This window comes from Urocitellus parryii, chromosome 3 (assembly GCF_045843805.1).
Source record: "Urocitellus parryii isolate mUroPar1 chromosome 3, mUroPar1.hap1, whole genome shotgun sequence".
Lineage (NCBI taxonomy): Eukaryota > Metazoa > Chordata > Mammalia > Rodentia > Sciuridae > Urocitellus > Urocitellus parryii.
In genome coordinates this window covers 80,041,903-80,058,033 of record NC_135533.1, presented here as the reverse complement: position 1 = coordinate 80,058,033, position 16,131 = coordinate 80,041,903, and the positions used below count along the sequence as shown (strand labels likewise).

General features: G+C 39.6%; 1 protein-coding gene across 2 annotated transcripts in view; it reads right to left on the bottom strand.

Moving 5' to 3' along the window:
* Dnah11 (dynein axonemal heavy chain 11) overlaps positions 1-16,131 on the bottom strand; it is a 305,466-nt gene that overhangs the window by 248,628 nt on the left and 40,707 nt on the right. For both annotated transcript variants that reach the window (XM_026408127.2, XM_026408145.2), the window contains exons 11-18: positions 15,978-16,102; positions 15,266-15,461; positions 13,088-13,192; positions 12,550-12,942; positions 5,260-5,592; positions 4,794-5,048; positions 4,537-4,706; positions 4,102-4,324 (exon numbers count right to left, since the gene is read on the bottom strand). In XM_026408127.2, the coding sequence (XP_026263912.2) occupies positions 4,102-4,324; positions 4,537-4,706; positions 4,794-5,048; positions 5,260-5,592; positions 12,550-12,942; positions 13,088-13,192; positions 15,266-15,461; positions 15,978-16,102 (1,800 nt within the window). The remainder of the gene's footprint in view (positions 1-4,101; positions 4,325-4,536; positions 4,707-4,793; positions 5,049-5,259; positions 5,593-12,549; positions 12,943-13,087; positions 13,193-15,265; positions 15,462-15,977; positions 16,103-16,131) is intronic.

Sequence of the window (16,131 nt, the reverse complement as noted above, 5' to 3'; positions counted from 1 at the left end):
GATGAAATGCAGGCTGATCCACTGCCATGTCTGGGTTTGTATCTTCCAAGCATGTGCCAGAGTTGTTCTCATCTCAGAATCAGTGGAAATCTTTTCAAAATAAAGACAAATCCTCAAATTGTTTTGCTGTTATGGGAATAAAATCAAAGTGCTCTGGAAATTACTTTGCTAATCTCTAACAACTAGAAATGGAAGCCAGCCACATTTAGCAATTTAGCAAATAAAAAAGATGCTTTCAATCTGGCGGGGCAAAGATGGCAATGTGAATTAATGTCAGCCTCCACTTTCCTCTGCCTCCCAAGGCTCTGCAGGTACTCTTTTCTTGAGGAAGAGTTACTGTTGAAGTTGGTTTACTTTCAATGACTAGGATTTTTGAAGGAGAAGAGACAAAAAGGAAGGTCCATTCCTATTTAATTTTGAACAAAAGCAATAAATAGATACCAGCTCAACTCTGCTCTCCTTGCCTATAATGCAAATAGGTCAAAAACAAGTTATTTTCTTTATAGAGCCGGGTGCATAATTACCACTGAAAAGCATTCCTTGTGTCTAGACTAACAAAGTATTGTTTCTCTGGGTCATCTCCCAGGACAATGAACTGGTTTGGTCATAGAAAAACAAAGTTATGGATGTGTCCCATAGTGATAGGGTGAGGGGTCAACAACTACTTCTTTCCCTGAACTGCAAAACTCAAAGGTCCTACAGACTATTTTGTAATCTTCAATAAATATTGGATGAATGATTCAGTAACTGCCACTTATGAAGAGTGCACTAAGTATAAATAGTTTTGTGTTGTGGAGAGGGTGCTTCAAAAGAAAAATACATTATTTGGCTTAAACTGTTACATAATCTGAGCAAGACGCACACACAGTAACTATTCTACAGCGCAGAATACGTTAACTTCCACTAGGAGACCAACAGGTCGTGGCATCAGTACAATTAGGAGACGATATGGTGCCATGGCAGGAATACCAAACTAACTCAAGAGACCAGCACTGAAGCCACTGCCTTTTCACCTTGTGCTTCCTCTCAGCAAACCCTGCATCCTCAGCTATGCAGACTCGCATTTTCCATTTCCAATTCCACTCCATGGAACCTAAATATCCTGTGGAGTCCCTTCAAAAGCCTTGGCTAAGAAGCGAAGGAGAAGTCACATCGGAGGCTCAGGACCCTTAGCCTTCCTCCAACACAGCAGATTTGCTTTATGTTTGGGGAGTCCAAAGTAGATTTCACCTGATGGAAATAAATTTTCTTAAAAATTAAAAGATCAGATATCTCCGAAGTCTAACTTATAACGATCCAATCAAGCAGGTGATGTTGAATCTGAGGCTCAAAGAAATAACTGATTTCAAGGGGCAGAGATTATGAGAGATCCTTTGAGGTACAACCACCAAAGCAGGATGGAGATAAAGTGGGCTCTGTGGGAGCAGGAGGACTCAGAGGCCAGGGACAGTGGATTAAGAAGCAACGAGAACTGAATTAAAATGGGAATCACAGGAATGGAAAGGGGGCAACAGACTGAAAAGAGGCTGCGCCCACAGACCACATGGTTGGGGGTAAATGTTTTTGGTTTTTTTTAATTTGTATATGCCTGTAGAATGCTTTACAATTCTCATTGCACATACAGAGCACAATTTTTCATATCTCTGGTTGTATACCAAGCATATTCATAGAAATTTGTATCTTCATACAAGTACTTTGTATAATGATGTTCATCACATTCTACTACCAATTCTAACCCCATGCCCCCTCCCTTCCCCTCCAACCCCTCTATCCTATCTAGAGTTTATCTATTCCTCCCATACTCCCCTTCCCCACCCTACTATGAATCAGCCTCCTTATCAGAGAAAAGTAAATGTTCATTCTTGACTTTGAGGAGATAATGCTTAAATTTCACATCTAAGGCTTTTTTCTTTAAAGCACAGAATTAGGCATAGATAAGTCTTTGAAAAAATACAATGATACCCATGATAATGATGGAGAAACAAAATAACTGTTACAATTTGCTTTAACTAAAGTAAAATTGGGGCCCTGTTATTCTCCATGTGCAACTTTAAGCACATTATTCTTCCTCACCAGCCTACATTACTTGCATACAGCTATACTTATACCTTGAAGTGTCCTGCTTTCTAAATACTGAGAAGTCTAATATGTTTAATACTACCAGAACCTAGAGAAGTGAGCCAAATTTTATAATACAAATTCTGGAGGCCATGGCTAAAATCCCTCACTTCCATGACTTATTTTATGACTGGCTTCTGTATGAATTATCTCAAGGTCCAAGACCTGACTCAAAGAATATCCAAATCTTTCTTCAAAGAAGAAATATTTATAGTTGGCGCTACTCTGTCATCTCTCAGTCATGTGAAGTATCTACCTGTCCACAACTTCTCCTCTTACTCCATGTCATAACAGGACTATCTGCACTAAGGACAGTTTCATGCTTGAGTAGAATTTAATAATTCATACATAGTAATTCTCTATAATCAAGAGAGCACTTATAAATATACTGTTGCATTTAATCCTCAACACAGAATGAGGGATATGAAACAGCCCAGCTGCTGTGAAAATCAGTTTGGCAGTTCCTCAAAAAGTTAAACCACCATAAGACCCAGCAATTCTGTCCTGAAGTATACACCAAAAAGAATTGAAAACAGGTACTCAAGCAAACACTTAAGCACCAATGTTCAGAGCAGCATTTGTTACAATTGCAAAAAGATGGAAACAACCCAAATGTCCATCAACAGATAATTGGGTATGTAAACTGAATTATAAGCAAACAATAGAATATCAACCAGCTATAAAAAGGAATGAATATCAGTATATGCTACAAGGTAAACAAACTTTGAAAATATTACATCAGGAAAAAGAAGCAAACACAATAGATCATGTGTTACATAATTCAATTTGTCACAAATGTCCAGAGTAAGTAAATCCATGGACACAGAACAAGACTGGCCAAGGGAAGAGGAGGGGAATAGGGAGCAACAACTAACAGATACAGAGTGACAACTAACAGATACAGAGTGACAACTAATGGATACAGAGTTTCTTTTTGGGGTGAAAAAATATTTTGTAACTAGATACAAGTAGTCGTTGTACAACATTAGGAACATACTAAATGCCACTGGTTGTATACTTTAACATGTTGCTCTTATGTGGATTTCATCTCAATAAAAAACAAAACAGAAAGTGAGAAATTAGTATAGTATAGACAAACCAAAACATTTAATGAATCACAAGGAATAGTCTACCAAATAGGAAGCATGCTCTGTGATGTTAACTGCTGTGTCCGGGCAAGCCGGTGAGATGGACTAGTATGTTCTTAAAAACAAATATCAATCTTATTTTGTGCTCTGATAACTAAATAGGCTGAGCTAGAATCCAATGAAAGCTTTTTGATTTATGTGTCCACTTGATCACATTTGCAAGGTTAAATGTAAGCCCAGCCTGGAAGTCCCCTCCACCCCCACCATCCACAGAACTTCAATGTGGGCAGGAGAACAGAGCCTCAATTGTGAGATTTTTGTTCACGATTTCAATTATAATTAAAAAGACTTTGTTCATCATTTGGCACCAGAAGCCACTGAATCTTTCCAGAGCACAGAAAATACGAGGATAGCATAGAAATCTGTCTGGGAAACAGTGATTTCTCCATCCAAACCAGGCTTTATTTATTTATTTATTCTTTACTAGCATGTCCACGTTTCTAGGCCTAGAACACTTCTGAGCTGACAGGCAGTTTTGAATGAGGAAGACTGTGGGTCTATTTCACATGTGTGAATCATGGTGAATCTGGGACTCCCAAGAACAACTGAGAGGCTCTCTCCAACCCAAATGCCTTCCTTCCATCAGTGAGGCACAGGGACACAGTGAGTCTTCTGCCTCGAAACACCGATAGCTAAGTGCTGGATGACTTCACTGCCTGTGTGACCTTCAAAAAGTTCATGTCTCAGCTTCAGATTTCTAACCTAAAAAAAAAAACCACCACCTAAAAAAATAATAGTATGAACTGTTACAAGGATGTCACAGGGTGCACGTGAAGCACTGGTGGCAAGAGATGCTCCGTGTAGGTACCTGTGAGTATTTAGCCTCCACACTCACCTCCAGCTGAACATAGACTTGTTCTGGCATCTTCTGGCCATAGCTTTCCAGGAGTGTGATGGTTTCTTTCAGAGGTTCGAAGAGTTCATCAGTGGCACTCTGCCGGCTTCTTACAGCCAGAAGGTGGCCCATGATGTCAACTAACCCCTCGTGATCCCCCTCACTCAGTTGTCTCTGAAGTCCGCCATCTGTCACCTTCATGAATCCTTGCAGCTCATTCAGACTATTAAATACATACACAAAAATTCATTAAAACATTTAGCAGCATAAGACTTTTAATTGGATCTTATTTTCATTGTGCACTTGATTAAACATTACTCATTATTTCTATTATGAGATCAGCAGTATCAATGGTCTTAAAATCAATCTCAATTAGAAAGCAGTCAACCAAGAAAAAAATTGGTATAACTTCAACTATCAAAATATAAAGGCTACCTGTCAATGACAAATCTCAAAAGATGCTCCTGAAACATCCAGCTCCACTTCTTAATCACATTTAGTAAGCTCACTTTGAAAGGTCTCATGTCCACCTTGAACCAACTATTAAACACTCTGAAGTCATCAAACTTGCTCATCTGAACATACAAAGCTTCATAAATATCAATCTACAGATAAGAAAAAAACAAAAATAACTTCAACAGCTCCATTAGAAAGCCAATTAACTACAACATAAGCTAGGGGGTTTCTCTTGCCTGTTCTTTGAATTGTTCAAGAGTTGGTGGTTGTTCCGGGATTTCTTCATTGGCATGAGCATCCATTTCCTCGGTTACTGCAGTATGGCCATATTGGAGAAAGTGCTTCATAAACTCGGCTCGGTCATCCACCCAGAGGTATGCATAGGTCTCCAGGGAGTTTCTGAAATCCAAGACTTTGCTGATGACATCTGCCACTCTATTCATTATCTCCCGCCTGACCTCCGCCAGGCCTAACATATTATCCATATCATTCTAAAGGAGAAGAAAAACCAAGCACAGAGTCAAGTGAACCTTGATGCCAATTATGTGCAATACAACATAGCAGAGGTAATTTTTCAAAGGGAGAGTAGATTTCAATCTAAAAAATTAAGCAAGTTTTACAAACTTCTTTCCTTGTGATTCCCACTACCCTAGTTTATTTCTGAACCATTAATGGAAAAAGCTAAGACCCACTTTCAAATACCTGATAATTGGTGATTTCCAGATGTGCTGCTACTCTCTCCATCTGGGCAGACATTCTAAAACTGTTGCACAGCATTTCTTCTACGAGATCATAGAAGCCATCCCCAGCCTCTCTCTCCAAAGAAGGTTTAAACACAATCTCAGGGGGTGTTAAGACCATTTGTACTTGGAAAAACGGTGCAGGTTTTGGTTGTTTCTCGGTATTTGTCAGAAAGAAGTCTAAGTCACACATTATTGCCTGGAAAAAGCCTTCCACCACCATGTCATCGATGAATTCCACATAGATTTTCCAGGTATCCAGAGAAGAATCGACTTTGAAGAGCTTCCTGTTTTCCTAGCAACAGACAAGCATTAATAGATGACTATTAACAGTAATGAAAATAAAGATAAAAGCTTTCTGTTTTAGTGGCTTTTTAAGGAAGGGAGTGCATTTCACAGGAAAATCCAAACACTGGGTTGCAGACGTTAAGCCAGATGGCAAAGACCCGAGCAGGATTTTATGACACTGAGTTCAAGTACTATGTACATTCAAAAGTCATTCTTTAAAGAAAAAAAAAAAAATCAACGTGAAGATTGCTATCTTCAGATACAGACAGGAAACAAACAAGTTTCCCAGTGAATGCTACAAGTATTGGATCTGGGCTCTAGTTCCCACTGTGTCCCTAATTCAACATGGGCCTGGACGTGGCCTTGCCTGAAAGGAAATGGTTTCTCATACTGGTCCCTCTAAGAAGGCTGTTCTGGGATACCTGAAGATAAGTCAGGGAAGGGCTGAGCCCATTCTTTTTATTTTTCTTTAATATCTTTGTTTATTTATTTATTTTTTATGTGGTGCTGGGGATTGAACCCAGTGCCTCACGCATGTGAGGCAAGTGCTCAACCACTGAGCTATAGCCCCAGCCCTGAGCCTATTCTTGAAGACTCACAGCATCCCTATTATTTGAAGTCCATGGAATTAGGTTTAGTGCAATCATAGTCAAACTTTATTCAAACACAGAGAATATGTCCTTTTTTTTCTTTTTTTTCAAAGTATCTATGTGCAACTCAGCTTGGGAAATGCTGGACTGGAAAGTCTCAGCTCCTTATGGGCTTCCAAAATGTGGCCTTCTTTCACCCCTGCATTTCCAGAGTGTGGGCAAAATAATGGATGGGCCAGTGAAGCAAAATAGGACCAGAAGACAGAGAGGTAGCTAAGGACAGCTGCGATTGGGCATATCATGAGCTAGGCCTAGAGGTAACCGTGTGAAAAGGTCAGGTGGGTGAGAAGGCTGATTCCAGAGAAACTATCTTCGTGGCAAAGTCTGCCTAGTTTACACAGGACAGACAGCAGTTGCCAAGGCAGAAACTGGTGCACAGAGAAAAAATGATACTGTAACAAGAGCTGATTGTGAGGTAAACTATACTCTCTTCCATCTTTGATTATCTTTATTGTGGCTACATGAGCCAGGATATAAGGTGTATGCTCTGTGCAAGAATCACAATGATAGAGGCGAATCCAATTCCTGATAAGGCAGTGCAGGAAAGAGAATCCTAGGGGTGTGTTGCCCCAAATTTAAGATCTACTACCCTTGGGGATGCTGTATAGTCTATGTGACTCACACTCCTGCAGTTGCACAGTACACATCTTGAGAAGCTATACATAGTAGCCCAGTTCCTTAGTAGGCAGTAGAAGGAAAAGGCATAGATCTTAGAGCAAAAGATAAGAAACAATCCCTCAAAAGCACCATGTTCAGTCTCACTCATTCTGAAGATAGGAAAACAGACCTATAACACACTGTCACTCTGGTAGGAGGGAAGTTAGCAGCTGAGCTAGGACTAGAAACCAGTCCTCAGGGTAGGCCTCTTGTGACACATCACACATGCCTTTTCATACCTTGAGAGGTGGTTTACATCACTGGTGGCATTTACAGGAAATGTATTTTCACATATTAGGGTAAAAGGAAAAGAAAGAAGAAAGAAGAAAGTCACCAAATGGTCACTTAGGTCCCTTCCAGACCACTCTTCCAAGATTCTGCCCTTTCTTTTCTCTCTGCACCTGGAAAGATTTTTGTCTTTCTCCAAATGAAATCAGGGACATCACACAAGCCAGAGGATATAGCACAGAGTCTGAGCCAGCCACCTCAGCACTGTCCTGCTGTTTCCCAGCCCCCGTCCTCACCAGCACCCCAGCACTGGCTTCAGTCACACGCTGACAAGTCAAGGGTGCAGGGTGGGGCCTCTCTAAGGACATACTGTATGGGAATGAACATTGAACTTCTGTTGGAAGTTGGCTTATATTCCCCGAAATCACAAGCTCTCCCCAGTTCTGTGAATGGGGATGGTGATTTCAAAGCTGCTTGGTTTTTGACTTAAAGAAAAAGGAGAACCCATTTATTAGTTTCTAAATTCCAACTTCATTCTCTGAACAGGCTCTGCAAAACCTTGTCTTACGTTTCCAGTCATGTCTTGTGTGGGCCATACTTTCAATGCATTTAAATGGGGATTGAAAGTCTTAATGGTTTAAAACCCCTACACTACAGTTAGGAGAGTACTTTAAAACAATTATTATATAGAATATATAACAGAAATTGTAATCCATTATTTGTCCTCCATGAGACAAATTCTCATGTATAAACAGTTTATAGGACTGACCTAAAAATCACATAATGATTCATAGCAACCCAAGGAATGACTGGAATACTCAATGGCAGGGCTTAATTATGACACTGCTAAGAAAAAAAAATTTCCAGATATATACCTTCTTCACATGTTAGGACACCTCATAATCCTCTGATGGCCACTCAGGCCTTGGAGTACCAGAGGGAATGGGACCTCACCTACTCTTTGATTGAGACTTCCAGTCCCCAGATTATGATGGGATAAATTTCTGTCATTTTAAAAGCCCCATTTGTGTTGCTTTGTTTTAGCAGCTGCAAGATGCTAATACAGACCGTGATCAGAGATGGCAGAGACAAAGCCTGTCCTGGCAAGCTGTCAAGAGTGTGAACAATCAGAACTTAGATGTTTCAGACAAACTTGCAATTTGATACATATATGCACCATAGACATCAAGTGTACCACATCGTACTGTGTGGTAAGAAAATCTACAAAATGCTTCTTTCACTTAGCTTCCTGGATGCCACCCTCCTGATTCTCCTCTGCTATATGTCCCACTGCCCCTTTTCCTGCACTTCTGGCAGCCCCTAATCCAGTCTCTCAAAGGGAGAACAGTACCCTGGCCAACTGCCCTCCATTTTCTTCCATGACTTAGCTGCGCTCATGTTCTCAGTGATCTCTTCTACTGGCTTAACTCTCATAGCCAGCCACTCCTCTTTCATTTGTATTTCCAGAGTGGACCTCTACCCCAACTCCAGCCTCGTAAATCTAATTACATGACCAGCTCTTCTGCTTGATGGACGGGCACCCCAGACTCGTATGTAAAACTGAAATCCTGATCTCCCTACCCAGCTCCTCTCATAGCCTTTTCTCTCTGAATACACTGCAACTTCCTCTTGATCAGAAATGGAACCTTCGATGTCTCTTTCTTTACCTTCCACTTCCATCTTGTTAGGATATTGTTCCACTTCTTTCAAAATATCTCCAGAATTCAGCTGCTTCTCACATTTCCACTGCTACTACCCTGGTCCAGGCACTGTCATCTGTTACGATGGGTATGAATGTTGTATCCTCCCAAATTCATGTGCTGAAATCCTAGACCCCAAGGTGGTGGAAATAGGAGATGGGGCTGGGGAAGTAATTAGGTCACAAGGGCAGAGCCTTCATGAACAGGACTAGTGCTTTTATAAGATAGGTCTGAGGGAGTGTGTTTGACTCTTTCACCTTGACGTCACAGTGAGAAGATGGCAGTTTACATTCTGGAGGGGAGGCTCTCCCCAGAAGCTGACCAGGCTGACACCTGGATCTCCAGAACTGGGAGAAATAAACATCTATTGTTTTCAAGCTGCCCAGTTTAAGGACTTTTGTTATAGCAGCTCAGTTACACTAGGATAACTAAATTATAGCTAGAGCAACCTAATAGGTCTCACCAATTCTTCCCTCACGTCCCTACAGTCTCAACATAACAACCAGAAAGCCTATGGAAACCAAAGTCACGTTGTATTTACTCCTCTTCTGAAATGTATCAGGGGCACGCTGTGGACTGCAAGATAAAGACCAGATTCTGCCTTACCTGATCACCCTCTACTTTGCTCCCTCTGTTCCCACTACTCTCCTCCCTGGTCTACCTTCAGCCTGGCCAAGGAGCTCCTGCCCAGCAGCCATCGCCTTTGCCTTAACACTCTGCTCAAATGCTCACCTGGCTGACTCGACAGCCTTCAAGTCTTTGTCAAAGCCTTACCTTCTCATGGCAGTCTACCCTGATCCTGGTTAAAATGTACCCTCGACTCCACACTCCAGAATTCCCTTGCCCTGCTCAAACTTTATCTTTTAATCTATAGCACTTGCTGCTTCTTATCATCTCTCATCTTTTCTAATCTGGATTCCATTCTCTCTCTTCCATCACTAGACTTTCATCTCCATGAAAGCAAGGATCTTTGTCAGTTCTGTTCACTGATATATCTCAGAAACCAAGAATGTTGCTGGGCACACAGGAGGTGCACAGCAAATATGTCTTGAATGTGTGAATGGCAGGCTGCTAAAGATGTGTTAGATGATGGATGGGTCACACAATTTCCAGCAGGGACACTATAATCCATTGTTTTCCAGCTGAGAGGTAGCCTAGAGACAAGGACCTTTACTTCCTACATGGAAAAATTTAAGCCCTGTTTCTAGAAGACACAAGACTGAAAACTCTGGCTTCCAGCTTTTGGAAGGGCACTTTCATCACACTGATGGCTACAGGATAGAGAAGCCAAGGGAAAAGGTTCACCTACTCTGCTCAAGGACAATGACTGTTTTTAAGGACTATGCCTATTTAGATTCTATATGGCAAGATGCTTGGGAGAAATAAAGAATACACTTTTATTTTTGTCCCTTTTTCTTAAGAAATAAGAACAATAAGAATTCAACTTACCCACATTCCCATTTCCAGCTCTGCCCACCTATAAGACATGTGCCTATTGAATACCTGACTACAAATAAATGCTCCATGCTTCTACCTAAAGCCAACATCTATATGTATTTGTTAGATTACATTCCCACAATGATGTACCAAGAATGTTTTGATTCATCCCAATTGACATAGGAACATCAGCCAATATTAAAAATGAAATTCTAACCCTGACATACATGTCCTAGGTACCACCCAGTTTTTAGTATGCCCCACAACAATCTGTTAAGAGTTCACTGGATGTGTTTATTCTCATTTCTCCCATTCCCTCCTTAGTCTACTCCAATCAGGCTTCCACTCTGCCACTCCACCAAGTCAAGGTCATCAGTAACTTCCAATCTGCCCCATCTGACACTCAACCTCTGCCCTATTTTTGGATCCTAAGCTGGGATGGGACAGAGCTGAACTCTTTCCCTTCCAAATGTAATTTCCAGGCTACCATTCTATATTTGTAAGGATCTTCCTCATCCTTCTGACCTCAGGGAGTCCGTTAAGGCTAGCCCTTGGACCTCTATTCCATTGACAATCTCCTGGGTAACCTCATCTAACTCCATGTCTTAAATATCATATATATGCTCACAATTCTTAATTCTGGGTTACTCATCTAGGCTCGGTCCTTGAACACAACATACATTGGCAACATCAGCCAACTCAAAATCTCTGCTGGGGCACACATCTCTGACATATCCAAAGCCCAGTCCTATTTCTTCCTACAAAACATGTTCCACCAGTCTTCCCCATAGCATCACGAGAAAGTTCATTTGCCCAGCTACTCAGAACAAAAACACTGAAGTCATCCTTGATCTCTCTCTTCTCCTACTCAATGACTCATCCTTGATTTCTCTCTTCTCCCACCCCGATCCAAAGTATCTTATTCCTCACCTGGATTATAAGAGTAAGCTCCTAATAGTCTGTCTGCACTTCCTTGCTCACCTTTGGCTTACAGACAAGCCTCTGAGCAAGAAAATCTGGCAGCTGTTTCTAGACTAAAATCCAAAATCCTCAGAATGGCCTGCCACACACTTGGGGTATGCTCTTAGCTCCATGGAATATCATCCCCTACTACCATTTCCTCCCCACCCCCCGCCCCTGACACACACACACATTCTGCTTTGGTCATGCTGGCTTTCAAACTGATCCTGGGACCGGATAGACTGCTTCATCTAAAAGGTTCCTGCATTTTCACTACTAGAACCCCATTTTCCTGATACCCAATGCACTTCACCCCTTTTTGGTTTTCTACAGCCCATCATTTCTGCTTTATTTTTCATCACTGTTCCTATTACAACTGACATGTTTCTTATGCACTCGTTATTTTCTCTTGCTATTTCTCAATTAGAGTGTAAATTCCATGAGACAGGGGCTGGGTTTTGTTTGTTACTGTGCCCCCACCCCCTACCTTATTTTGGTAAAATAGTGCCTGTTACACACCTTTAATCCCAGCAGCTTGGGAGGTTGAGGCAGGAAGATTGTGAGTTTAAAGGAGGCCTCAGCAATTTAGTGAGGCCCTAGTCAACTTAGTGAGACCTTGTTTTAAAATAAAATATAAAAAGGGCTGGGAATGTGGCTCAGTGGTTAATTGCTCCTGGATTCAATCCCCAGTACCAAAAAGAAAAATAGCACCTGTTACTATTTTAAAACTCAAATATCTGTTAAAAGGACAGTAATTCTGCTGCCTTTGTTAGATGGCTCAGAGGGTTACAGGAGATGATATAAACAAGGTTTCTGACACCTAAGAGGTGTTCCACACTGGTGTCAACTATTAATGGCAACCAGAAATGTAGGTGCAATCCTGTCAAAGATAAGGATTCCACCTCCAACCTTTCTGTTTGATCAACACCTCTCACATTCTAATCTCTTCCCTCAGGAATATGAGTAGTGAGGACTACAGAAACCACAGACAAGCCGCACAAATTCTTCCACTGTAACTGTTTCACATGGCCATTCATAAAGCTCCTTCAGGCTCAATAAAAGCATCCTACACAGGGCCTGCTAATATAATCCCAGCAACTCTGAAGGCTGAGGCAGGAGGATTACAACTTAGTAAGACTCTGTCTCAAAAATTGAAAAAAGGGCTAGGGATATAGCTCAATGGTAAAATGCCCTGGATTCAATCCCCAGTGTCAGGAAAAAGAAAAAAAAAAAGGAAAAAGAAGTCTATATTATCAGGTTAAGTATATTTGCTCTTCTCTAAAGTAATTGAAAAAAAAAATCAGTAACTTTTGAAACTTTCAAAGCAATTACCTCTACCAAGTTGTGTATCTTGCAGCCATCTTCTTGGATTAACTTGTATTTTTTAGCAAACAGATCGCCCTTGTCCTCCAAAGTCAAGGCAGCCTCTCTTCTGTGCTCCTTCCTGGGCAGCAGCGGACACTCGGCCCAGGCCCTCATCATCTGCTGTATCACCTGCAGGTTGTTCTGTGTGTGTTCAACCCTGCGCTCCAGCTCCCCAGTGGCTGCCTGCACCTTCTCCATGTAGCTCCAGCAGTCATGCTGCCATGTCAGCCACGTCAAGGCCGCCTCCAGTTGCTCATCAATAGCTCCCAGCTCTTCTTCAATCAGAGGGTACTCAACTTCTAGAAGAGTCTGCTTCAGCTTATTATACCCTTGTACAAGAAGTTCAAGGTTTCCAATGTACTGAATAAAGAATACCCAAAACAAAAAAGGTCAAATATGTTCACTCTTTTCTCTCCTTGAAGCATCAAAATGTCTTAGGTCTAGATGCTAATAATCAAAATTACTTTCAATTAAGAAAAATGCCCTATTGCCCCCAAACACAAACCTTTAAAATAGTGTTCCTTTTTTGGAAGATGGCAAGCGCTGAATCTGGTATGTCCGATTTCTTCATCATCAAAAGGTATTTCACCTCTCTCAACACAGCTACCAGCTATTCAAACAGTGGCAAGGATTATTGCATATTTTAAGAATATCATTCTATTTCAACACAAGTTTGACTTGAAGTACTTAAAATTTTATCCAATGGTTATTGCATTTCCAAATCATCAAGATTGAATTTTGTTTCATGTTTTTTAAAACCAAAAAAATCATGCATTCCATAACCTAGTAGAGGATTACAGTCTCTACCGTGTTTATAACACATACCAGTTTGTTTTTTTTTTAGTTAAAACTTCATCATGAAAGTTAAGATATGGGGAATCCACATGCCATACCAAATGGCCTGTCATGCTTTTGGTGGACAGTGGCATATTTTGTCATAATTTCTTTCAGAGGGAAAATATTTTGTATATTTTGGGGAAGTCTATGGTAATTCACACTATCCCTAAAACACTTCAAGAAACCTGTCTCTGAAGCTATTTTATGAAATCTCAAAGTAGAAATAATCCTCTGTCCTCTAGATCAAATAATGAGTTCTGAGTTTCATTCATAAAATAAAAGTAAAGCTACTTTAAAAAAATTATTTGTTCTTTTCAGTTACCATGACAGTAGGATGTATTTTGACATATCATACATAATGTACAACCACAAGAATGTTTTCATATGTGAACATAGGAAAGTTATGTCCAATTCATTCTGTCTTTCTTATTCCTCTCCACACTTCTTTCCCTTCATTCCCCTGTGTCTAAATCCAATGAACTTCTCCGCATTGTGTTAGTAGCCACATATCAGTACATTCAGCCTTTGCAAAATAATACTATTCTTTGCATATATTTTAGAGAAACAAAGCATAACTAGAACATGGAGCATGTAATATTAACTCTCCCACCCTCTTGCATGACTTTGGGCTGAAGCAATGATTTTTTAAATTAATTATTTATTTAGTTAGTTAGTTTTTGTGGAAGACTCTGGGCTCCAGCAGAGCCTTCTTTATTTTGTTTGTTTATTTTCATGTGGTGCTGAGGATCAAACCCAGTGCCTCACATGTGTGAGGCAAGCACTCTACCACTGAGCCCCAACCCCAGCCCACAATGATCTTTACTACCTAAAAATTCAGCCAGATGTTTTTGTTTTTTGATCATGAAAACTTAAAATAACTTTGCCCTTTATTGTAAAGCACATCTATGGGACCTCAGTAGAAAAGAAAGCTTATTTTATGTCCCTAATCTAGCAAGCTGAAAGAGTTGGAGATATTTAAAATGTACACACATTTAATATTATCTATAGATACCATATATATATACATACATGTACCATATAATTTAAGTACACATGTGCATATGACCATGATCACTAATAAGGTTTCTATGTGCAATATTACATAACATGTAATGAATGAAAAATTTATTGACAAAATTTATTGAGAAAATTGACAAAATGTGAAATTTCCCTTTGTGACATGATGTATCATGTCATAACAAAAGATCTTTTTAATAAAGGCAATCTTCATCCTGGATGTTTATTTAACTGTTAGTATTATTTTTTATATTATTTGCTTTATTAAAATCACCATGAGTTTAACCACCATACACAAGCTTATTTTCTATTTTAAAGAAACTATGACAAATAGAAATTTACCACTATCTACCAAAAACACGACTGATTTTTATTCCATGTAGTCAGTCCCCAAATCTTAACTTATATGATACAGCTTCAATGAACTAAAAAAAACTAGTATTTGTTATAAAAATATTTAAGCCAGAAACCATCTGGCAAAAACTAATGATTCAGTTCAGCCGAGCTAACGTTTAGTAAGTGTTACCAAGTGCCAGACACGAAACTAGAGACACAAAGAAAAGTGAAATGGAGCCCACCCTCAAGAAAGAGTGGGGAGGCCAAGAAATAATTATAAGACAAAATAACAAAGAATAATTAATTAATTAAGATTTAGAAAACATCTTTAAGGCAAGACTTACTGGAAGTTGTTTATAATTATATTCCTCTCAGCTATGACATTTTCCCAAAATAAAATATGAATGACTGGAAATGTAAGTCTATAGGGAAATATTTCAGAGATTTACTAAGGATATCATCTATAAAACATCTTAGGAAACCAAACCCCTACCTTTGGGTCAAAGTTGACACTAAGAAGACCATTTATGGCACTGAATTTAACCAAGGGTTGATTCAAATTGAATTCACAGATTTCATCCACATTAGCTTTCCATTTATTATAGATATGATTTTCAAATTGGTCTAGTAAAGTGATCATTTCGACATACTTCTGATAAACTGCAGCTTCATCAGGATTGTCCGAGAATCTGTGGGAATAAGGTTTTTCTACTTTTCTATATACTGATTTCTGCTTATTTTACAATAATATACATAGTGATGTTATACATCATAAATAGCCAGGAAGAGAAAAATACCAAAAAAAAATGCTTTGGAATTGTTTTCGCTTTAGAATATATAGTTATAAATGAATGGAATGCCAAAGCTTTTACTAAATATCAACAGCAACAAGTTGAGAGAAATGCATAGTTAGAGGTGTGTTTGTTCCTGGAGAAAGAAAAAATAATATCAAAGAATCATAACAGATACCACAGAGGAAAGAAAGTGTAAAGAAAAAAGGACCTGGAAACATGTAAACATATGTACTATGAGTCCCATCAAAAATATTACAACCATGGAGATGAAGAGCCCTCAACAAACCAGTGAAGAAAATTAAATGAGACTGTGACTTCTTGAGTGCTAATAGGAACAGCTTGCTACCCTCTATTAAAAAAACCACCCATAACCTTAGGATAATTTACCATGACATAGGCCTCAGTACTTACAGATAATGGAGAGATGAAAAGTTTGACCAAAACATTTGAAGGCGTTCAAGGATCTCTTTGGCCCATTTGATATTTCCAGAAGTAAATGGCATATTCTTGTTAAGAACTACACAACCATGTTCAATCTGCAAGTTGATATTTTGGTGAGGAGGAA